Below are 24,758 nucleotides of genomic sequence, written 5' to 3'. Positions count from 1 at the left end.
TTTACCATTTTGGAGAACTTAATAGGTACCAAGCTTTGTATCACATTCTTCTAACAACATATTAACATATGTAAGCCTCACAGTAATCTCGGGTGTATATTCCCCTTATACAAAAAGAAAACTGGGGCTTACAGAAGCTAAGTAACTTGCTCACAGCTGAAAGCTAAAAAATCATCTAATCAGTTCAAGAACACAAGTCACGGGCTCCAAACCCATGCTCTTAACCACTTTACCATATTATTGTACACATCTTACCCATGTCAGTTAAAATCATCATTCTCTTGATATTTTAAAATCAAATTTTTTAAAATCAAATCTTGATTGTTATTCTTCCTGTTCTTTTACTCTCCTTATCTCTGTCCCCCTTGTGTGTTCCTAATTATTATAGTAGTGTTTTTAGGTTCTTTTCAACTCTCCCTAGATATGAAGCCACATTTGTCTTCCTGAAAGGCTTTCATCTTGCAACTTTCCTGTCAAAAAGCTGGGAAACTGCTTATTGCTTCCTAAATCTCCTTCTCATTCAAGTTTTATCAGCTGACCCAGGAACCTTATCTATCATTACCCCAGAGTACTGACTTCTCTCATAGGCGGTCTGCCTGTTCTCATTCCACTCATGCCATTCTCATGTCTACACTTATATTTTCCTATTGTTCTTTTCCCTTCCTGGTCCTATCTGATCATCCAAATTTTCTAGCGTTCTGAAATCCAGTTTAACCACCTTCTTGTCAAATTTCAACATCCCTAATCCACAGTTAGCTTTCCTTCTTTGAATTACTACCATAATACTAATAGTCTCTTCATCATCATTATCCAGTAGTTGATTGAGTTAACTTATAAGGTGTTCCATTCTTTCATCCTCCTTTGCTTCTATTTATTATATTTCTCTTCTCCCCCTTCAAGAAGTCTATTGCGAATGCACATTTACATCGAATACTTTTTCAGTTGATTAATTTAAATGCTTTTAGTGGCTTCCAGTGTCATTAAATCTGACTCTTCTTGATTACTGCTGTCTCTGACTTAACAGTTTATTTTTGTAGAATGTTTAGTACTCTAAGCTTTCTTATACATTCATTGATAAGAGGGATAAAGCTTTCTGAATTTCCTAAAGGGAGGAATTTTTATGTCCTTCAAATGTATATAGAAGTAGATAGAGTGTATACTATAAGGAATCTATTATACCCATCATCTGTCTGACTGCTTGGTTGTCAGTATATGGCCAGTCTTCTTTCTTTCCTTCTTTCTTTCTTTCTTTCTTTCTTTCTTTCTTTCTTTCTTTCATTCATTCATTCATTCATTCACTGGTTGGCTTAAATAGCAGAAATTTGTTTTCTCATGGTTCTGTAGGCTAGAAGTCCTAGATCAAAGTGTCAGCCAGTTTGGTTTCTTCTGAGCCCTCTTTCCTTGGCTTGCAGTTGGTCACCTTCTCATTGTATCTTCACATGGTTTTTCCTTTGTGCATTTGCATCTCTAGCATTACTCTGTCCAAATTTTATCTTCTTAGAAGGACCCTAGTCACATTGGATTAGGGCTTGCTCTAATAGCCTCATTTTAACTTCATTAAGGCCCTGTCTCCAAAGACAACCTCATTCTGAGGTACTGGTAGAGTCTTGTTTCATTTAAACCAGAGTTGACCAACTTATTATTTTCAGAGCCATATGGTAAATTATGTACACTTTACATGCCATACACTCTCTGTCAGCTGCTCAGTTCTGCCATTGTAGCAGTAGCAGTCATAAATAGTATGTAAATGAATGAGCACGACTGTTTCAGTGAAGCTTTATTTATTTATTTATTTATTTATTTATTTATTTTAATTTTTTTTTTTCAACGTTTATTTATTTTTGGGACAGAGAGAGACAGAGCATGAACGGGCGAGGGGCAGGGAGAGAGGGAGACACAGAATCGGAAACAGGCTCCAGGCTCTGAGCCATCAGCCCAGAGCCCGACGCAGGGCTCGAACTCACGGACTGCGAGATCGTGACCTGGCTGAAGTCGGACGCTTAACCGACTGCGCCACCCAGGCGCCCCAGTGAAGCTTTATTTATAAAACCATGTGGCAGGGCAGATTTGTCTCAAAGGCAAATCTGTTTACTATATTAATATTTATATATATAATGTATACACTTATTTAATACATATATATTTATTTTTATATGTTTGTAAAAGTGCACTTATCATAAGTGTGCGTCTCTGTGAGTAAAGTATACAAACTAAATACACCATGTAACCAGCACCTAGATCAAGAAATAGAACATTATCTGGGGCGCCTGGGTGGCTCAGTCGGTTAAGCGTCCGACTTTGGCTCAGGTCATGATCTCACGGTCCGTGGGTTCGAGCCCCGCATCGGGCTCTGTGCTGACAGCTCAGAGCCTGGAGCCTGTTTCAGATTCTGTGTCTCCCTCTCTCTGACCCTCCCCCGTTCATGCTCTGTCTCTCTCTGTCTCAAAAATAAATAAATGTTAAAAAATAAATAAATAAATAAATAAATAAATAAATAAATAAATGGACCAAAATTTAAGAAAAAAAAAAAAAGAAATAGAACATTATCAATACCCCAAACGCTCTCATGTTCTCTTCTAGTTATTACCTGTCCTACCAAGGATAACCACTATCCTAATTTGCAGCATCATATGTTAGTTTTGCCTGCTTTTATACTTTATATCATTGGAATCATATGGTACATACTCTTTTATGTCTGGCTTTCTTCAACATTACGTTCAAGAGATTTGTCCATATTACTGCATGTAATTGTAAATCTTGTTGAATCTTTTAAAAACTTGAATTTTTGTTCTCCACGTAGATTGAACAAAAAACACTTTACGGTAAACTAGATTTAGTTCAAGCTATTAGTTAAAGAACCAAACATTATCTTGGAATTCTTTTTTTTTTTTTTTTTTTTTTTTTTTATTTTTTTTTGAGAGAGACGGAGACAGAATGGGAGTTGTTTAGGGGCAGAGAGAGAGAGAGACACAGAATCCAAAGCAGGCCCCAGGCTCTGAGTTGTCAGCACAGAGCCCGACACGGGGCTTGAACTCATGAGCTGTGAGATCATGACCTGAGCCGAAGTTGGACGCTCAACCGACTGAGCCACCCAGGCACCCCAATCTTGGAATTCTTAGTACTGAGATAGATTTAAGTTTAGCATTCGAAATTAGATGATTGTCAGGGTATTTTACTGGATATTTGAGAGAAATTTTTTCTTAAACTTTGTATGTTCTCTGTTTCTCTTTCCAGGTTAGTTATAATAGCACACAAGTACTATACTGTCTCGTTACTTTATCACTTCCTTCAACAAAGAACAATTCATTGTGTTTTATGTTTCTTAATGCTGCTGTAGCATTTTAAATTGTTTTTCTCTGTCTTCACAGACCTGGGCACTACATTCGCTATCACTGATTATTGATTCTGCTGGCCCACTGTACCATATGCATGTGGAACCCACCCTTTCTCTTATTATAATGTTATTGTTAAATGTGCCTCCTACTCATGCTGAAGTTCAACAAAGTCTTGGTCGCTGTTTGAATGCCCTTATTACTACTTTGGGTCCAGAACTACAGGGTATGCATAGCTCATTTTGTGATGTTTTAAATTAAAAATACACATGTGAAAATGAATTCACTTCTTATTACTGACTCAAATACTTGTCAGTGAAGTGGAGTTTAGCACAGTGTTCTATGCAAATACATGAGCAGAGTATTGAGAGTCAGGAAGAAGATTTTGACTCCTGCATGTTGACATAATAGAAAATAACATAGAAAGTAGGAAACTTAATGTAAGCTCCACCACTACTTTTTTTTTTTTTTTTTAAGTTTATTTATTTATTTTTGAGAAAGAGAAAGAAAAAACCCCAAGCAGGCTCCGTGCTGTCAGTGCAAAACTCAACACAGGGCTCAGTCTCACAAACCATGAGATCATGACCTGGGCCCAAATCAGGAGTCGGATGTTTAACCAACTGTGCCAGCGAGATGCCCCACTCCACCACCAGTTAATTGGATGACCTTTGGAAAATCTTTGTCTTTGGTCTTTGGTTTCCTTTTCTATCAAATGAGGGAAAAGTTGAAAAGCCTTTATGATTGGCACATAGTAGGTGATCAGTATATTTTGTGAAATGCCATCTAGTCTGATTTCTTTTACCTTGAAAAGATAAGGAGTGTCGTATTTAGAAAGATTAGATACATTTTTAATATGCTTTTCTTAACAATTGAAGTGAAAAATTCAAGTGGAATAGTGTAAAGAGCTTCTCTCTTCTAAGAAATAAATGACTAAGTCCCAAAACTCAGGTAATCTGATCTTTTCAAATGTAAAGTCCATGAATGATTTTAATATTTGAAAGAAACTCAACTAATATAAGCAGGGCTAAGTTCATTAGCCATTCTAATTCCACTTTTCATGAAATTTTGGTGTAGCCTTCAGATAGACTGAGGTTCTTATTTGCCTAGTGATTTGTATTGACAAATTTTTCAGACTAGGAGTAACTAATATAACCCAAAAATCTGTCACCTGGCTTTCTTTTGTAGAAGAAATTTACTTCACAGATCCTTAAGTTTAAAATTGGTTAAAATTAATAAACTCAGTATATGAGTTTAAAGAGGAATGATTTCATAGACGAATTATTCAAAGATTTGTGCTTTCATTTTAGGTAATAGTACTTCCATTTCCACCTTAAGGACTTCCTGTCTTTTGGGTTGTGCGGTGATGCAGGATAACCCAGACTGCCTTGTTCAAGCTCAGGCCATCTCTTGCCTTCAGCAGCTTCATATGTTTGCTCCAAGACATGTCAACCTGTCTAGCTTGGTCAGCTGCCTCTGTGTGAGTATAAAATTTTAAGTGAGTCCTTAGTTTTTTTTCATTGGAAACTTAGATTTATTTTTAATAATTCTCTAGTCTGTGTACAATAGCTGTTTCCTCTCGTTTCTGGTTTTTTTAGCGGGTAGGGCCAAATTTCATGTAATCACATCTCAAACCTCTCATATATTGATTCAGTTTTGTTCTATTAATTTTGAACTTACCATTTGGAATGTTTATTCATTAATCAGTAAACATGTATTGGATGCTCAAATGTCCTGGGTACTGTATAAATGCTATAGGACATGGAAAAAATGTATGTGACATTATTTCAAATAATTATATATAAAGTTCTCTCCACCTCAGATGGGAAAATAACATTTTTCCTTAATATTCTAGTGGCATATGCATCAATATCTGGGTTCTAATAATATGTTTAATAAATAATGCAAGCTAAATGCTAAAAGTTCTGGTAAATGGTTCATAATCATCAATGGTTTTAAGATTTACCTTGAGTATCACCAGTTTCTATCTAAATTTGCCTCAAAAATTGGGTTACATTTGGAATTAAAACTTGACACCATTGCTTTTAAACTATTTCTGCCCCTAGAATGTTTACAACACATTCCCATTAGTAACATGACAGTTGAGAATTATTACTTTAGACAGACCTTTCATTCACAAGCTGAAGGCAGGATATACAGCATTTCAGACCTTGAAAGAACTTCAAATATCATTAAAACCAATCTTCCCCCCCCCCCCAAAAAACAAAACAAAACCAAGCACCAAAAAAGTCAAATAATTTGTCCAAGGTAACATATCTATAAGTAGTGGTAGGTCTAAGTCTATATAATCCAGGTTTCTTTTTTTTTTTTTTTTTTAATTTTTTTATGTTTTTTATTTTAGAGAGAGACAGACAGAGTATGAGCAGGGAAGGGACAGAGAGACAGGGAGACACGGAATCTGAAGCAGGCTTCAGGCTCCAAGCTGTCAACACAGAGCCCAATGAAGGGCTCAAACTCACGGACCGCAAGATCATGACCTGAGCCCAAGCCGGACGCTCAGCCGACTGAGCCACCCAGGCGCCCCTAGAATCCAGTTTCTGAACTCCTTGTTAAGTTCCTATTTCTTTATTTCTTACTGACTTTGTAGTTTTGATTAGCTCTTAACCTCATCTCTACCACCTCCTAGCTTTGTGGCCTTAGAGAAGTCCCATAACCTCTTCCAGCCTCAGCTATCTTGTCTATAAAACAAAGATTGCACGAGATACCACCCATTAAGGCACATGTCCTAGGCACTTAATAACCACTCAATATGTAGTAGTTTTTATTTTCTAACATATAACTTAGACATTATGTTAATGTTCATAGTGATTTTTATGGTCAAAGTTATGTAAGACTCTTAAAAAAAGGATGTGACTGACTTTTCTGATAGAAACTTGGTTCCTCTCTCGGTTAAACACATATTAGAGAAAATAGCACTTACCGGAAAAGGGTTTTTTTTTACACCTTTACTACTCAATGACTTTTCCCTAGGAATATTATTCTCTAATTCAAAGAACCATCCCCAAAACCAGTTGTTGAAAAATAGCTATTCCTTTGCAAGTTGGTCAGACTTTCACTCTCCATTATATTTATTGAGAAATAAAGAGCAAAACTTACTAATTCTTAGTGAATTAGAACTGATTAAATTTGTTACTCTTTTTTTTCCCAGACTGAGAAAGTTTACATATAAAGAATAGAGATTACTATTGGATGTTTCTCTTGGAATATTAAGAGCAGTTGTGAAAATCAAAATTAACAATTAACAAATATTATTTATGTTACTCATAATATTTAAGCAGTAAAATGATTTTTTCTTATTCAGAAGTCATTCAAAAATTGCTATCACTATAGTTTGTTAATTTCATGTCTTAATTTTTTAGTAAGCTTTTATTCTAAATTTATTAGATTGAATTTATTATATTTTAGAGTATTTCCTATAGTACGAAAATTGCTTTTGCTTTCCTGTTTAACAACTTTATAATCAGATTTTCTTTTCTATAAAGAATTTAATTATTTAGCATGAAGTGTTTTCATTTTAATTGAAACTCCCTGAAGATTCAGAATATATTTCATCATTAGGAAAGAATCTTACTGAAAGGGTTTTCTTCTAACTGCATGCTGTTTAACTTCCATTCTGAACTTGGTCTTAGCTACACTAGCAATTCTGAGTATTCTAAGTTTTAAAAGTTGGCTTCCAAGAGTAAAAAATTTATAATTAACTTGTGATGAAGTAAACCATTAACTTTGTCCCTTGCTGGACACCTGTTCATTTGAATGCAATCTAGATCACTCTTTTAACACTCATGTCTATTTGATCTGGCTTTGTTACTGAGGCTTAATGAGAGTTTCCAAAGGAAAATCTAATTACATAAATGTACATTTTTAAGTTATTGTATATTTTATATCTTTACATCTTGAGTTGACTGTTTCCAAGATCTTAGTTCAACTCCTATTTTAAGTTGGAAAATGAAATATTCATGGCATAGTTTTAAAGTCGAAGCTAAGCCAGTTTGAATGATAGCTCTATCAACATTTATATTTTAATGCTTAGCTGACTGTTGTCAAAATCATCCTAGTATTTATCTTTTGGTTTTGTCATGACCAGTCTGTCGTTTGTTTTTGTGCAGGAGATCTTGTTGGATAATTCTGTGTTGGTAGGTCCCTCACCCTCAATTCCTAACTTTTTTTTGAGGTTTGCAGTGCTGTTTCTTTGTGTCGTTATTTTGGTTGTAGATGTTCTTGTTTTCCCCTGCATCTCTTTGTTTAAGCTAACCATTAATGCAAAGTCCAGTATGTGTAGCATGTTACATGGTGATTATTTAATACCAGTGTAAACAAATCCTCCCTAACCTTCTCCAGCCAGTGCACTCACTCCTTGCACTTAATTTTGCATCATTTTGATTTAATATATTCATTTCAGAAAGGAATTATAATTACAGTTTGACCTAATTTCTGTATTTTGCCTGCTTGGTTTGTTTGCCTTAATTCACTCTGTTCCTCTTCCCAATATAAATGCTGGAGAATGACGTGGAGATATTAAATGTTCCGTTTTGCTTTGTGTGACTGCCTTCAATTTTTTTTCTACCAAACAAGTAAAGAGTACTTTTATAAGCATGCTGTCTCTAAAAGATTATTTGACCAGCCTGAATAAATGCTGCGCCTGCCTTGTATTATATGTTTGTAAAACTCCAGTGAGATAACTAGTAGATTCATTAACTTTTCTTTAAAATAGCCTTGTAGAATGCTTTTTTGTTTTTGTTGTAAAATACAGCCATAATCTTGGGCATGAATAAACTTAATCTTTTTACATTTTAACTCCCTTGTTATCCTATGTACTAGTTTCTAACAGTGGTTCTTTAACATGATTGGAATATTAACTTTAGACTTTGTGAATGGCATTCCTCTTTCGACTTTTCAGTTCATGATATGTCTTGAGGGTATATTAAAATATATTTATAAAGCAGTTCCCATCCATATGTTTCACTGATGATATATTCACAAACCTGTTCTGTCTTTGGCTTCTGATAAAATTTAGTTTCACTCTCTTTGCGTTTTTTTTTTTTTTTAATGTGTTAAAAACCAGCTGTCACCACCTACTCTTTTTCTCAGAATTTATCCTCTGCTCTTTCCAACAAACTCACCTACTTCAGTTCTGTTTTTTCTCACATACACCATATCTAAATAAAGATCACTATACAAAGTATGCCCTTCTTTCTCAAATTTGCTTGGAAAATCAATAGCATAAGACACATATTCATTGACATAAGCCACACTTTTACTGGTCTTTGCTTTCATTGTTAGAAAAAAATAAATTGCAAAAACTTGACTTTATTCTACTTATGAATCACTTAGAAAAAATTTGTATCCAGAAACTTTTGGCTTTTTTAATTGTTCATTTAAGGTATATCGCAGTCATACCATTTACCTTCAGTAGACACAATCTATTGAGATTTACATTGTTCAAACACTTCTAAGAAAAATATGTGGAAGGAGTCTGTCATTCTAGCAGAAATATTCTTTATCTCTGATATGTAGCATCTATGTACACACATGTATATCCATTATATACAAGTAGATATACATACATATAAAACCCTGTTGTCTGTAATGTGTGTCTCTAGAGAGTGTTTTTGGTGAATATGTTTTCTGAGTAAAACTCTTTTCTGTCTTTATTTGAAAATGCATTTACTTACTCTGGCATCTGAATAAAAGACTAGTGATAGACTGTTAATAATAGTTAATAACTAACATTTATTGAGCACTTACTGTGTGCCAGAAACTATGCTAAGCTCTTTTGCATGTTTCTCTGAATTAACGTTGCAACAGCCCTATAAGATGGGGGTAGTGTTATTTCCATTTTACAAATAAGGAAACTAAGGCACGGAGAGGTTAAATAATTTGCCCAAGGTCACACAGCTAGTAAATGGTGGATCTAGGACTCAAAGTGAGGCAGTTTGACTCCAGAGCCTCCCTTTTAACCAGTATGTTATATTGCTTATATGGATCTATATAAATTTCTACTTAGAGGATGGTAAAACATTATAATATTGTTGCATGAGCACAATTGTATAAGCTACAAATAAAGTCTTTCTCAGTTGTATTTCTTTTATCTCGAAACTGTTTTATTCATGTAAATTTTGTGTCTTCTAACACTGTCCAGAGGCTTCTGCTTGGATGTGTTTATGAATATTTCATAATCAAGTACATGTATTACTCCTTAAGCTATTTATTTCTAAATTGTAATAAAAAATATGTACTAGAATAGTTTGTAGAAGTTTCTGTGTATTTAACAAATTGAATCTAGCCTAGTGATGAGCTGGACAGAATCAGGAGGGATCCAGTGTATGTCTATTAGACTTATTATGAATGCCACCAAGAATTTCAGCTCTTTCATTTCCCAATTGGTATTTTTCAGGTGAATCTTTGTAGTCCCTATTTGTTACTGAGAAGAGCAGTACTGGCTTGTTTACGTCAGCTTGTACAGAGAGAAGCAGCTGAAGTTTCAGAACATGCTGTTATGCTTGCTAAGGATAGCAGAGAAGAGTTGACTCTAGGTAATTCTTTTTGTCAACATTATCTCCAGCTCAAATGATTTTTTTAATAAAATTTTTAAGTTCTTTTATTTATTTTGAGAGAGAGGGCTCCTGAGTGGGGAAGGGGCAGAGAGAGAGGGAAAGAAAGAATGAGAAGCAGGCCCCACACCAACACAGAGCCCTACATGAGGCTCAATTTCACAAACTGGAAGATAACAACCTGAGCCGAAATCAAGAGTCAGGTGCTCAAGAGTCAGACACTCAACTGACTGAGCCCCCCAGGCACCGCAGATAATTTTTTTTAGTGTTTATTTATTTTTGAGAGAGAGAGCACAAGCAGGGGGTGGATGGTGCACAGAGAGAAGTCGGGCGGGGGGGTGGGGTGGACAGAGGATCTGAACTAGGCTCTGCACTGACCAGCAAGCCCGACACTGGGTTCAAGGTCATGAACCATGAGATCATGACCTGAGCCATAGCTGAACGCTCAACCAACAGAGTCACCCAGGCGTACCTCAAATGATTGTTTTAATTTTAAGTCTTCATTTAAACATGAATTTTTAAAATGAAATTTAAAAGTTAATATATAATGTCTTAAACCTGCTACAAGAGACAGTTACTAACAATTACTGCCATTCCCAACCAGTGATGTTACTGGTTTAGAAAAATTGTTTTCAAACTTAGGTCCCCAAACTAGCAATATCCACCTCACCAACAACTTGTTAGAAATGCAAATTATCGGGCCCCATCCAAAATCTGCTTAACCAAAAATCTGGGAGTAAAGCCCAGCAATCTGTTTTCTATGTTTTTGCAATCCCTGTTAATGCATATTGAAATTTGAGAGCCACTCAAATTTTAGAGCAAGTTTTTTCACAACAATCCATCGAAGTTGGATTTAGCCCTTAAGTATAATTTACCATATGTGCCTTTCTTCCTCCAAAATCTCATTTAATAAAATTTATCATAGATAAGTCATCTTTAGGTGGAAGGGTTTTTAGCCCCTTCTTTATTTTAGAACTGAATTAAAGGATTTCTTAGTTGGTTAGATTTAAGTCTGTATGTCTTTATTTTAAAATTATGTGAGTAACCCAAATATACATATAAATTCATACAACCTCCAAAAATAGTAATGGTAATATCTTACTCTTTTATGTATATAGTTTCCAGAGTGCTGTCACACTTTGAGAAAGTCTCAGGCTTCACAAAGCTTTCCAATATCTAAAGCTCTCAGATCAGTGTGTTTTACTGTCATGCTGTGCTCCTTAGTTTGTTGTTAGACTAAGACTTTAACTGTTTGACTTGAGTTCATCAGCGTTGCTGAACTAGTATGGTAGCCACCCAAACAGGTGGCAGACCTCATTTGAAAACAGTTGGTTACTTACCTTAACCAGAGAAATTTTAATCTTCTAACCATGTGAGATATTCTGCCTAAGTGGCCTTCAGTTTATATTTACCACTGAAATTATCTGCATCTTTTGCTTTAGGCTTTTATTGCATAAATATGCTTGTATATGTTCCTAGAATTCTTGACTTAGCTATAGGAGTAAAATACAGTAAAGAACTCATTATATATTTCCTTTTTAAAATTTTGTGATTTGGGGGCGCCTGGGTGGCTCAGTCAGTTAAGCGGTCGACTTCAGCTCGGGTCATGATTTCGCGGTCTGCGAGTTTGAGCCCCGCGTCGGGCTCTGTGCTGACAGCTCAGAGCCTGGAGCCTGTTTCGGATTCTGTATCTCCCTCTCTCTGACCCTCCCCCGTTCGTGCTCTGTCTCTCTCTGTCTCAAAAATAAATAAACGTAAAAAAAAAATTTTTTTTTTAATTTTGTGATTTTTCAAATGGAAAAAGTTCAAAGAAATGTGCAGTGAATGCATATATTCACCTACTTAGCATCTTTATGGCATTCATTTTATATAACTTTCTCTCTTTCCATACTTACACAGATGCATATCTTTTGCCAGACCGTCTGAAAGCAGACTGCAGACATCATGACAGCTCACTCCTAATACATACATTTTCCTTCATGACCACACATCATTTCTGCACTTAATAAAATTAACACTGATAAAGTAGCCATCATAGAATATGCAGTTCTCACACAAATTTCCCCAGTTATCCAAAAAATGTTCTTTATGACTCCTTACTACCCTCCCTTACCACCACCCAAATTTAGGATCCAGCCATGATTCACATATTACGTTGTTCTGTGTCTTTAGACTCCTAATCTGAAACATTCCTACTGATTCCTACTGAAGTATAGTTGACACACAGTGTTAATTTGTTTCAAATGTACAGCATCGTGTTTCCACAAATTTAAATAAACATTATGCTATGTTCACAAGTGTAGCTACCATCTGTCACCATACCACACTACTATAGTACCACTGACTTATATTCCCTATGCTATACCTTTTATTCCTCTGATGTCTCCTTCTAGTCTTTAAAAGATAATTTCTCTTACAAAATAGTATAATAGTAGCATTATCTTTAGAATCTAAATGCTTTCATAAATTCTAGATAAGTTCAGGTTGCCTGGGTGGCTCAGTTGGTCAAGCGTCTGACTCTTGATTTCAGTTCAGGTCATGATCTCACAGTTCATGGAATTGAGCCCCATGTCAGTCAGCACAGATCCTGCTTGGGATTCTTCTCTCCCTCTCTCAACTGTAAAATAAATAAATGAAAAACAAATAAATAAATACATAAATAAATAAATACATGCTAGATAAGTTAAATCTTCAAGAGAAAATTTATTCTTTTGGCATTTCCAGAATTAGAGGAAATGGATGCTAGACGGGGCTTATGTTTCTCCTTTGAGGTGCTTTATTACTTTGCAGTGAGAATATTTGCATGTAGTATTTTAATAACTCCAGAATGTGTGTACTTCTCATATGGCAGTTTTGTTTTCTGTATTACTTAGATCATCGATTTTCTTCTTGTCAGATGCTAACATCAGAGAAGTGGGCCTTGAAGGGGCATTATTGACCTTACTAGACAAAGAGACAGATCAGAAGTTATGCAATGATATCAAAGAGACTTTAAATCATATGCTTACTTCTATGGCAGTGGATAAGCTCTCCTTCTGGTTAAAGCTTTGTAAAGATGTACTTGCTGCATCCGCTGGTGAGTATTGGTGGTTACCAGTTGAAATAAAATTGAAAGTGAAAATGTTCTATAAAATTGTTTGCCACTGACAATTTTGTCTAAGTATTTGGATTGTAATTGCTTGTTGCATTTTTCAAGTGAAAATTCTAGTGTTTAAGTCTAACACTTAGGGTTTTAGTATTCTTCTGATTGTCATTTATGACTTTCCTGTCTAAAACAAACTAAAAAGTAGGGTTATTTGTACTATAAAATGGATGACATGACTTACAGTAGCCCCATCGTTTGTTTTCATGCATATAATAGTTGAGGGATTGCATCAAATCAACTTAGTAGAAAAATCATCAAAAGTTACAACATTTCTGAGCAAAGTATAGTTTCTCTATACTTAAAAATGTTGATTTCAAACAGGGCTAAAAAATAGTGTTATTTACCTAATGTATTTGTGAGTATAAGATAATGGTTAGTGAGAATGTGTATTAGAGTCTTTCAAATTTATATCTTTGGAGTAAGAGAGAAAATAAATGAAAGGAGGAAAAGAGACAAATCAGTTCTGTTCCAGGTACTGTACATACTTTATCTGATTTAATCCTTTAACCATCCAGTGAGCAGGCAGTTAATATTCCATTTTGCACAAGAGAAAACAAGGTTTGGAAAGGTTAGGGAATATGTCCAAAGACATACACAGGTAGATTCAGACTTTACCCTGCACGACTTTAAAATCCAGCTTTCCATGGGGCACCTGGGTGGCTCACTCGGTTAAGCATCTGACTTTGGCTGAGGTCATGATCTCACAGTTTGTGGGTTCGAGCCCCACATTGGGCTCTGTGCTCACAGCTCAGAGCCTGGAGCCTGCTTTGGATTCTTTGTCTCCCTCTCTTTCTGCTTCTACTTATGCTCTGCTCTCAGAAACCTTCCTAAACAAAAGCAAAATGAACTATTGGGACCTCATCAAGACAAAAACTTCTGCACAGCCAAGGGAACAATCAACAAAACTAAAAGGCAACCTATGGAATGAGAGATATTCGCAAATGACATATCTGATAAAGGATTAGTATCCAAAATCTATAAGAGCTTTTAAAACTCACGACCCAAAAAACAAATAATCCAGTGAAAAAAAAGGGCAGAAAACATGAATAGACATTTTTCCAAGAAGACATACAGAGGGCTTACAGACACATGAAAAGATGCTCAACGTCACTCATCCTCAGGGAAATACAAATCAAAACTATGTTGAAATACCACCTCACGCCTGTCAGAAGGGCTAAAATTAACACCACAGGAAACAACCGATGTTGGCAAGGATGCAGAGAAAGGGGGAACCCTCTTACACTGTTGGTGGGAATGCAAACTGATACAGTCACTCTGGAAAACAGTATGGAGATTCCTCAGAAAATTAAAAATAGAGCTGTCCTACCATCCAGCAATTGCACTAATAGGTATTTATCCAAAAGATAGAAAAATACTGATTCAAAGGGGCACATGCACCCCAATGTTTATAGCAGCACTATCAACAATAGCCAAATTATGGAAAGAGCCCAAGTATCCATGAATGGATAAAAAAGATGTGGTGTATGTATACAGTGGAATATTACTCAGCCATCAAAAAGAATGAAATCTTGGGGCACATGGGTGGCTCAGTCAGCTAAGTGTCTAACTTTTGATTTTGGCTCAGGTCATAGTCTCATGTGAGTTTGAGCCCCGTGTCAGGCTCTGTGCTGACAATGCGAAACCTGCTTGGGATTCTCCTTCTCTCCCTCTGTTTCTGCCCCTCCCCCACTCATGCTCTCTCTGTCTCAAAAAAAAAAAAAAAAATGAAATCTTGCCATTTGCGGTGACATGGATGGAACTAGACTGTTAAACTAAGTGAAATAAGTCAGTCAGAGAAAGACCAGTACCTTATGATTTCAGTCCTATGTGGAATTTAAGGAACAAAAAGAGGGAAATAAACCATGAGACTCTTAACTATGGAGAACAAACTGAGGATTAATGGAGGGAGGTGTGGGGGAGATGGGCTAGGTGGGTGATGGGTAGTAAGGAATGCACCTGTGAGGAGTACTGAGTGTCGTGTGTAAGTGATGAATCCCTGAATTCTCCTCCTGAAACCAATGTTACACTATATGTTAAACTAGAATTTAAATAAAAACTTTTAAAAAATAATAGTAAAATTCAGCTTCCTACTATATTTCAGTAGCTCTTAAACTCAGTTACTCAAGCTTTATAATTTAATGTATTATCTGAATTATGTTAAAGGAAGAAAGGCATTTTTAAAACTTTGTTTTACATTCTCCACTGTCTCCCTTGATTCTTATTGCTCCTCTTCTCTTCCATTGATTTATATCTGTTCTTTCAGTTACTATGCTTTATATGTTTTCCTTTGTTGAGGCTCTCTTCTATCCCACCACTTGAGAACTTACAAGAACTTCTCCTTTGGAAAATCTGTATGTGCATAGATAAACAGGTTGATTACCCTTTTCTGGTATCTCACCTATTTCTGGTATCTCCCAGAGCTTTGTGCTCAGTTTTCTTTTACCATTTGTTCTTTATCCTTTGTAGTTTGGCTTTATCCTTTCTTATTAAGAAAACACATAGGGCGACTGGGTGGTTCCGTAGATTGGGCATCTGACTTCGGCTCAGATCATGATCTCACAGTTCATGGGTTCATGCGCCATATCAGGTTAGGTGCTGATGGTTAGGAGCATGGAGCCTGCTTCAGATTCTGTGTCTCCCTCTCTCTCTGCCCCTCCCTCACTTGTGTGCTGTCTCTGTCTCAAAAATAAACATTAAAAAAAATTTTTTAACAAAAAATGAAAACACATTTCAGTCTGTTGACTTATTACCTTAGTCTTAAGACAGGACTTTGCTATAATTTTGTGACATCTTTGCTTTCATAACACACTCAAGAAATGTTGACATACAAGATAATTTAAGGGGCCCTGGGTGGCTTAATCGGTTAAGCATCTGACCCTTGATTTCGGCTCAGGTCATGATCTCACAGTCAGGAGATCAAGCCCCTTGTCAGGCTCTATGTTGAGTGTGGAGCCTGCTTAAGATTCTCTCCCTCTGTCTCCCACTGTCCCTTTCCTGCTTGCATGTGCACTCTTTCTCAAAAAATAAAAACAATTTATTAAAAAAAATTTTTTTTAACATTTATTTTTGAGAGACAGGCACAAGTGGGGGAAGGGCAGAAAGCGAGCAAAGGAGACACGGAATTCAAAGTAGTCTCTAGGCTCCGAGCTGTGAGCCTGACACGGGGTTTGAACCCACGAACCATGACATCATGACCTGAGCTGAAGTCGGACACTTAACCAAGTGAGCCACCCAAGCGCCCCAAAAAGTAAAAAAAGTTTAAAAGAAGATATTTTAAGGGAAAAAAGGTTGGTCTCTTTTATAGCCTAGTTCAATTTGAAGTTGAGTTAAACAGAGTTAATAAGTTAACAGTTAATATAAGGAAGAAATAATTCATTCCTCACTGCTCAGGCCATTGGGAAAATATGAGACTATAAATGACAGAAATGAACCTATCTTAAGAAAAATATTTTCAGACGTGTTCAATAGGTTCAGGAACCTTCTTAAATCTGTTCAAGGCCCTAGTGTTAAAACAGTCTCCCTAGTGCAATCCCTCATACTCTGGATACGAGAGAATTTTGAGCCTCCTTAAGCATAACTGTCTACATACAGGGGACTGATGATTATCCTAGTATTTAGTATCATGTCTGTAGTATCATGTTTAGTTTGTTAACTTTCAATATAATTAGAACAACTTTGTCATTTTGACCTGGAACAGTTCTTACAGCATTTCTTTGGATATCACTGCTGTCTGTAGTTACTAGATATGATTATATTACACTGTTGAAGATGTATAAGCAACAATTCTAGTCTCAATTTGAAGTCATAAATATGCCTTCCATTTGATTGTAATTACATGTATTCTCCCTTGATAAAAGATTTTACAACTGTAACTTGTGTGGATACAATGCAAGAAGAGGAAGGAGATAAAGGGGATGATGCCTCAGTTCTGACCACCAGAAATGATGACAAATCCTATCCCTTTACCAATCCCCGATGGGCCACTAGAGTCTTTGCTGCCGAATGTGTCTGTAGGATAATTAACCAGTGTGAGAATGCACACAGCGCACATTTTGACATTGCTTTAGCACAAGAAATGAAAAAAAGGGATTCAAGAAGTAAGTGACATAATAATGAAGAGACCAAAGCATATACATAAAAATGTTGTCTGCCTATGTTTTTAATATTAATTTAAGAAGTAAAACTAGAAAGAGTTTGTATTGTTCCAAATCAGTTATGAAACTGACTATAATATTTATATAAGCTAAAAGTTAAGCAGAGTTCTAATGTTTAAACACATTTTTAATGATTAAGTTTCTTAAATAGTCATTTACTTATGTTTAATGGGCATGTGCATGAGTTAAGTTTATAATCATGTTCTTGGAAAGTAGTTTGTGCACTATTAGCTAGCTCCGAAAATTTATTTTCTGAATTATAACCTATAGTAATTTTGCTTATAGATTATTTTGGTTTCATAAATATTACCCAGAAAACATTTGAGCGTATCACATTGTAAAGTAAACCTGCTTGCAAGATCATTTCCCCCTTTTTTTGTTCAGTTTTATTGTCTGTACCTAAAGGGATCTGTGTGTGTATTATGGTTTGATGTCTAATTTTCAAAATTCACTTAAGCACATTATGTTCAAAGACACAGTGCACATATCTAAAAGCCATGGATATATTTTTTTACCAGACAAAAGAATTATATAGCAAAATGTTGCTATTGTCAGTGTGGGAGTACGAATTAGGTATCTGTGTTTTAATGATTTTTCAAGCAAGCATTTATTGAGTGATAAGCACCATGCTAGACCAATAGGTATAAAATTAGTATATCAGAGATGCTTAGTAATTCCTTTGTTCCCAATTAAAATTGTAATTGGCACTTGCTAAGACGAGTTGGTTTCTTTATCGTGACCCATAACATTCTTAAAATTAGTCCCAGATATATTTTAGGTAGAATTTAGTTGTACCCCTGAACATTTTATTGTTGGAATATTATTAAAGGATTGTCCTGTGTCCTGTAGAATTATTATACCAAAGAACGTATTGTAGGAATGAAAGGAATTCTCATTTATAATTTTATAGCTACAAATATTTTTTAATATTCCTGTTATTTGTATGTGTGCCAAGACATAGAAAAATAAGATAATCTAGTCCAAATAAAGAACCATATAAAACTGTTTTTCAAAAGAAACGTTAAGTCTTTTAGCTTCAACTTGGCACAAAGAGAAAAATTAGCTGCCTAATTCATCAACACCCAAAGTTTCCTAAATATCTTCTAAAATGCTTTTATCGAAAAGTCCGAACAAAGTTTTTATTGATAGTACTACTAATACTCTTTTAAAGGAAGCTAATTTTGCCTTTGGTTTTTGAATAGCTGTGTAATTGTTTGCTTTGGGAGTTTCTTGCTGTGATTGTTTGCAGGAGCCTAGTAACTCCATCTTTAAAGTCTATGTTTAACAAACAGTAAAACAAAACAGTAAATCAAATCAGAGGTATTTAAAAGAAAGTCTAGAAACGTCTGTGAAATCAAAGGGAGAAGAAATGATTATTTAACATAAATCTTAGTTCCAGCATATGCTTTTTCTTGATAAGACTTTTTTAATCTTGTAGATGACTTTTTGGTGCTACATCTTGCCGACTTAATTCGCATGGCCTTTATGGCTGCCACAGATCATAGTGACCAGCTCCGTCTTTCTGGCCTTGAAACACTGTTAGTTGTTATTCGGCGATTTGCAGCTATTCCAGAACCAGAGTTTCCAGGTCATGTGATCCTGGAACAGTATCAAGCCAATGTAAGCACTTTCTGTTAGAGAATTTTATTTTTTAACACCTTGGATAAAAAGTCTGTGAAAGTATTTACTACTTTTTTTTTTACATAATGAGTATATGTCTCTGCTAATATGTCACCAATATATAATCAGCATATAGAAAATGTGTATGTTTGAAGAAGAAATCTCTGAAGTAAAAGCAAAGTGGTACATAAACAGGTCTTTTATAACAGTAAAGGTTAATAGTCAAAACCTGCTAGGTAATGTGGGGGAATAAAGTACTCTGCTAATTAAATTCTTTACAAAATACCTGAATATTCCTAAGATATGCTAAATCATTAATAATATTCCATTTAGGCTACATGCTTGTCACTCCTGGAATAGATGAGTGTTCTATCACACACATTACATGTAATCCTCCAGCAACATTTATCCTTTCCTACCTCTCATGATTCAGAGGCAGCTTTTGTGGGTTAGCATTTAGGGAGCCAGGAACAGTTTACCAGTTGACTAGCTGTCTCCATCACATCTTCCTAGCAGGAAATGCCCATGTATGTTCCAGGAGAAAGCAAAAGGAAGGGACTCGAGTTATATAGAACTGTCATATTAGAATGAAATATTACAATTCACTGTAAGGGGAGCTCTGTTATATTCTTAGCCCTCTTAAAATTGCAAATGAGTGGCACCTGGCCGGCTAAATGGGTAGAGCATGGGACTCTCAATCTCAGGGTCATGAGTTCGAGCCCCATGTTGGGCATAGAGCTTGTTTTAAAAAATTGCAATGATAGAAATATAATTATAGCTCATTTAAACTGAAGAGGAAAATTATTTTCAAGAATCGCAGTTGGCTCTGTTGTCTTCTACACCAGCTTTATTCTCAAGTTTGCTCTCTCCAAGTTGTATCAAAATGGCTCTCTCTTAGCACCCAGTCTTTTTTTTTTTTTCTTAAATTTATTTATTTTGAGAGAGTCAGAGTGCAGATGGGGGAGGGGCAGAAAGAGAAGGAGACAGAATCCCAAGTAGGCCCTGCACTGCCAGCACATAGCCTGACTCAGGGCTCCACGACCTGAGCTGAAACCAAGAGTCAGATGCTTAACCGACTGAGCCGTCCAGGTGCTCCACGTACCCAGTCTTAAAAAGAGACCATGCTTCTGTCCCAGTATTCCCAGCAAACGTCTTCAAGGAGAGCTTTCATTACCCCTGGTTGGATCCCTGGAGTCACCAGTGCTCTCATCTCCATAGCAACAACAGGAGATAAGAGAAGGTTCCTCAAAGGAAAATTGAGGTGCTTTTATCTAAAAACAGATATAGTGGACAGGCAGAAAGAAACAGGTGTCCAGAATACCTATTGTAAACAATTTAAAAATATTAAAGAGATGAAGAGTTTGCGCTGTCTTACTTATTGATGCTTGGTATTTCCTATCATTTGTTGCCAGGTAGGAGCGGCACTTAGGCCAGCCTTTGCCTCAGAGACACCACCTGATGTCACTGCCAAAGCATGTCAGGTAAATGGTTAAAAAGACAGAACTTAAAAAGTAAAAACCTCTCTTAGCACAGGGTATCTTAGAATACTTTAGATTTGTATTTCAAGTGAGATCGAACATTTTTTCATGTATCTAAGAGCCATTATAATCTACAGTTTTAAAGTTACTTTTCTGGGAGTGGTTGTCAGACTTTCAATATCCAGCCCTAAAGCAGAAGTGACTTGAATTATTTCTAAACATAATGGAATAAACTAACTTTAGTCCATTCTTTCAACTTTCTTTTATTCACTTGAATTCACTTGTATTTTAGTACCTTGAATATTCAGGGAACTGTATTAAATGTTGTATGAGGTCTCTATTATCACTTCATTGTTTGTATTCTTGCTATAAGTCATTAAAATCTTTTGTTAAATGAGACAGGAAGTAAATAAATAGATGGAAGAGGAAAAATTAGTTTTTTCTAGAAAAAGAAAAATACCGTGATCCAGGAAAACCTCTGATAATTGAGCAAATTGTTTGCATGGGAGAATTATTAATGATGTTTTGTTTTAAAACATTTTTAGTATCTCATTTTCAAAATAACCAAAATTTTCATTGGGGTTTTAAATGTTAAGTTCTTTATCTTTCAGCAGTTATATTAATTAACCACACAATCTCTGCTTTTAAAAGAGTAAGAAGATGGGGGGTGGGAGGGAGGAGAGGGTGGGTGATGGGTATTGAGGAGGGCACCTTTTGGGATGAGCACTGGGTGTTGTATGGAAACCAATTTGACAATAAATTTCATATATAAATAAAAAAAGTGCTTCACTTCAAAAAAAAAAATAATAAAAGAGTAAGAAGAAATAATCAAGATTGAATTTTTTTTTTAATGTTTTATTTATTTTTGAGAGAGAGAGAGTGAGCAGGGGAGGGGCAGAGGAAGAGAGAGAGGAACAGAGGATCCCAAGCAGGCTCTGCATAGAGAGCGCAGATGTGGGGCTCAAACCACGAATCGCGAGATCATGACCCAGGCTGAAGTTGGACGTTCAACCAACTGAGCCACCCAGGCGCTCCAATCAAGATTGAAGATTTAATTCAAGTGTTAATCCAAACATTTATTAAAGTGGTACCTTTCGTGGCTGCATTTCTCCATATTAATAACACCTGAAACTCTCTGATTTATATACTAACCAGCACTGGTTTCCTTGCTTCAACCTTAGACTTCATTCCCTTTTACAATGCTGGCTTTTGACTGGCATTATCAGCCACATCCTTTGGGTTTCCTGATAGCAAGATGATTTCATTGTCTAGATTCCTGAGATATGGGTGAGCTCTGCTGAACTTACAAGGGAGGTATTTATAATTTTTAAATGTAACTTGATTTTCTTAAAAACCAGGTTTGCAGTGCCTGGATAGCAAGTGGAGTTGTGAGTGATCTTAATGATCTCCGAAGAGTTCATCAGTTGCTTGTTTCATCATTAACAAAAATACAGGCTGGAAAAGAAGCTCTGAGTCACTTATATAATGAAAGTGCTTCTACCATGGAGATCTTAGCTGTGCTGAAAGCCTGGGCAGAGGTTAGTGTGCTTCCCCATTTATAACTGGAATTTTAGAAGTTGTTAATAAACACCGTAGGCTATAAATTGAAATTGACTGTTTAAAACGCAATAAGTCCATTTTTAAGGTTAAGAAAAGATGTTCAACATGAGATTTTTTTATATATTAATTGACTTTTTAGCCAAGCATTCTAAAATATCTTTTATTGCCTGTTATCTGCTACTTTAGGCAGGGGCAACCATGAGCTGCAAGGACTTTATAATAACCAGTGGAAATCAACTTTTATTGACATCTGAATTTTGGAAGTGTGGGTTTGCTTGTATGTTATACCAAATCTGTACATACTTCACTGTTTTTTTAGAGCTCTTTCACAGAATAGCTTTTAATTATTAAATAACAGTCATTTTCTTTTCCAAAATTCGTGAAATCTTATAGGAAAATGTTAAACTTTATTTACTGTTCTAATCAGGAAGAAAGAGAAATAATTTTTAGGTTTACTATGAAAATGAGCACATACGAAAGTAGATGGAATAATATAATGTGCTCATGTGTACACATCATTGGGGTTTCAGCAGTTCCCAAGCTTGGCCAGCCTCAGTTCATATATCATCTTAATGAAGGTGTATAGTCTCAGATTGCAACTGAGAGAATTAACCAATATATAAAAAAACATTTCCTCCATTAGAGCAAATTAAAACCTGAAGATTGGAGTCCGTGTATTTTTGTAATTATTGGGTTTGACAAACCTTCTTTAGGAAGTAGTTCTGCCTAGAACTAATGATCTTTAACAATAAACTCTGTATGCTTTTAAACATTTGCTGTTAGTAGAGCAAACAGAAATTTTCTCATCTCTCTAACCTATTTTTATAAATAATTCTCTGCTTATGTAGTGTTCTTTATAATAATTTTAATCTCTGGGCTCTTGTGTAAGCCCCTTATCTCCCATTCTCTCCTCAGTAAAAATAATGACTGGTGAACAGATTCTGTACAACCAAGGTCCATAATCTCCTATCTAAAATCCTTGGAGCCAGATACATTTGGAATTCAGAATTTGGGGAATTTTTGAAAAGTAATACAGTACATATTCCATGTATCCCTCCAAAAAATTGAAGCAATACCATAGAATCTATAATCAAGCACATTGATGTAGTAAAATGTTTGAATATTCACACTATGTTGAATGGAGACTATAAATCGTCTCAAATAAATTCAGTCAATTTTGCCACCAAATTAAGTATTTTTCAGTGCTTTTTAGATGTCGGAATTGTAGATAAAGGGGTAGTACATGTTATATCCTGTGTTGAATACTTTCACATTCTTGGTTTTTTTTTTTTTTTTTTTTTTTTTTTGGTCTGAGAATCTGTAAACATTTCTCACTTACTTGTACGTGCCCTGAGGTCATCTAGAAACTATTGTTATGGTAGCTTCCAATTTAGTAACACTGCAATTGTGCTTTCAAAATGTTCAAAGTGTAAATGCAGGCTCATGTGTAACTTAACATGCTTTGTCTATTACAAATCTATCTTTAGGAAATTCTTAGATATCAAAATCAAATTTATTCCATTACCAGCAGACCCTGAAAAACATTCATAAACTCAAGACCATAAAAAAAACAGATTTCAGACTTAGCTCTTTTACCATGAAATGAAAATAAAGTATCTTCTTTGCATGTTACTTCTGGAATAATGTCTAAAACATATATAGGCCTCTCTTCTTTTTAATCTCTATTTATTTTGAGAGAGAGTGAGCGAGCACGCACAAGAGTGGGGGAGGAGCAGGGAGAGGGAGAGAGAATTCTAAGCAGGCTCCACACTGTTAGCACAGAGCCCGAAGTGGGCTCTAACTCACAAAGTGAGATCATGACCTGAGCCGAAACCAAGAGCCAGATGCTTAACTGACTGAGCCACTGGGGCTCCCCTACTTTCACATTTTACAGTCGTGTGAACAGTCCATCTTGATTCTATTTATGTAAACTTTTTATGGTGATTTAGAAGTAACTTTGAAAGAATATTTTTAGTATTTCAGCTTATTGCCATTCAGAAATGGCCATCTGAAGCCATTTATTGAGGTGGATTATAGGGCTATAACTAGACTCAGTGAGAAAGAGTGTTGTGATCATTTAGTTGGAGCTTTCAGGGATGTCAAAGTGCAGAATGGCGGCATAGTTGTCAAGCATTTGCTATTCCTAGTTGCATCCCATTAAAGAGAATATTTTTAGATCTTTCTATCCCAGTATGCGTGTGTGGCTACATGTGTATACCTTGGTATCAGAGTGCATTTGAAGTACAGTATGCTTAAAAGTAAGGTTGGTCTCCTCAGCAAGATAAAAATATTTTAGCACCTTTTCAATGGGTATAAGAGCTTCCTAATTACAAATTAACCCTTTAACAGGTCTACATAATTGCTGTAGAAAGACATAAAAGCCACAGACAACTTTTGAAGACTACCACCTGTTCAGAAGAGAGTGTCAGAAATGGGTCATATTCATCAGATGGACTCCTTGACTTGGTTCACACAGACCTGGGCACGCTTAGTAGGCTCTGGCTTGCTGCGCTTCAGGATTTTGCTCTCTTAACTTTGCCTTCAGAATTTGCTTCCCAACTTCCTGTTGAAGGTAAGGGGTTTGTAATAGATGTACATAATTCCTAGAGTGACAGTAACTTTTCAGAATTTATCCCTTAGCAAGTAATATTTATTTGAAACATTTTCTGTAGAATAATTTCCATTTATAGACTCAGCATGTGAGTGTTGCTTGAGGCTAGATACCCTGAAGTTGACCTTCTAGATAATAAGGCATGCACATCTTACCTCACAAGATACTGCCATATTGCTCTCCAAAGCAGTTATAACAATTTTTTTAAGTTTATTTATTTATTTTGAGAGAGACAGAGACCATGCAAGTGAGGAAGGGGTGGGGTGGGGGGTTGCGGTGTAGAATCCTA

General features: G+C 35.8%; 1 protein-coding gene across 7 annotated transcripts in view; it reads left to right on the top strand.

The window, feature by feature from the left end:
• HEATR5A (HEAT repeat containing 5A) overlaps positions 1-24,758 on the top strand; it is a 122,586-nt gene that overhangs the window by 71,614 nt on the left and 26,214 nt on the right. For 5 of the 7 annotated variants that reach the window (XM_040476877.1, XM_040476879.1, XM_040476880.1 and 2 more), the window contains 10 exons: positions 3,369-3,558; positions 4,640-4,809; positions 7,457-7,483; positions 9,745-9,883; positions 12,798-12,977; positions 16,904-17,143; positions 18,639-18,820; positions 20,233-20,301; positions 21,657-21,836; positions 24,208-24,430. In XM_040476877.1, the coding sequence (XP_040332811.1) occupies positions 3,369-3,558; positions 4,640-4,809; positions 7,457-7,483; positions 9,745-9,883; positions 12,798-12,977; positions 16,904-17,143; positions 18,639-18,820; positions 20,233-20,301; positions 21,657-21,836; positions 24,208-24,430 (1,600 nt within the window). The remainder of the gene's footprint in view (positions 1-3,368; positions 3,559-4,639; positions 4,810-7,456; positions 7,484-9,744; positions 9,884-12,797; positions 12,978-16,903; positions 17,144-18,638; positions 18,821-20,232; positions 20,302-21,656; positions 21,837-24,207; positions 24,431-24,758) is intronic. The other 2 variants (XM_040476882.1, XM_040476881.1) reach the window with 1 other exon arrangement.

This window comes from Herpailurus yagouaroundi, unplaced genomic scaffold (assembly GCF_014898765.1).
Source record: "Herpailurus yagouaroundi ecotype Mexico unplaced genomic scaffold, PumYag 141, whole genome shotgun sequence".
NCBI lineage: Eukaryota > Metazoa > Chordata > Mammalia > Carnivora > Felidae > Herpailurus > Herpailurus yagouaroundi.
The sequence above is the reverse complement of the archived record's forward strand: the minus strand, read 5'-3'. Positions and strand labels throughout refer to the sequence as shown.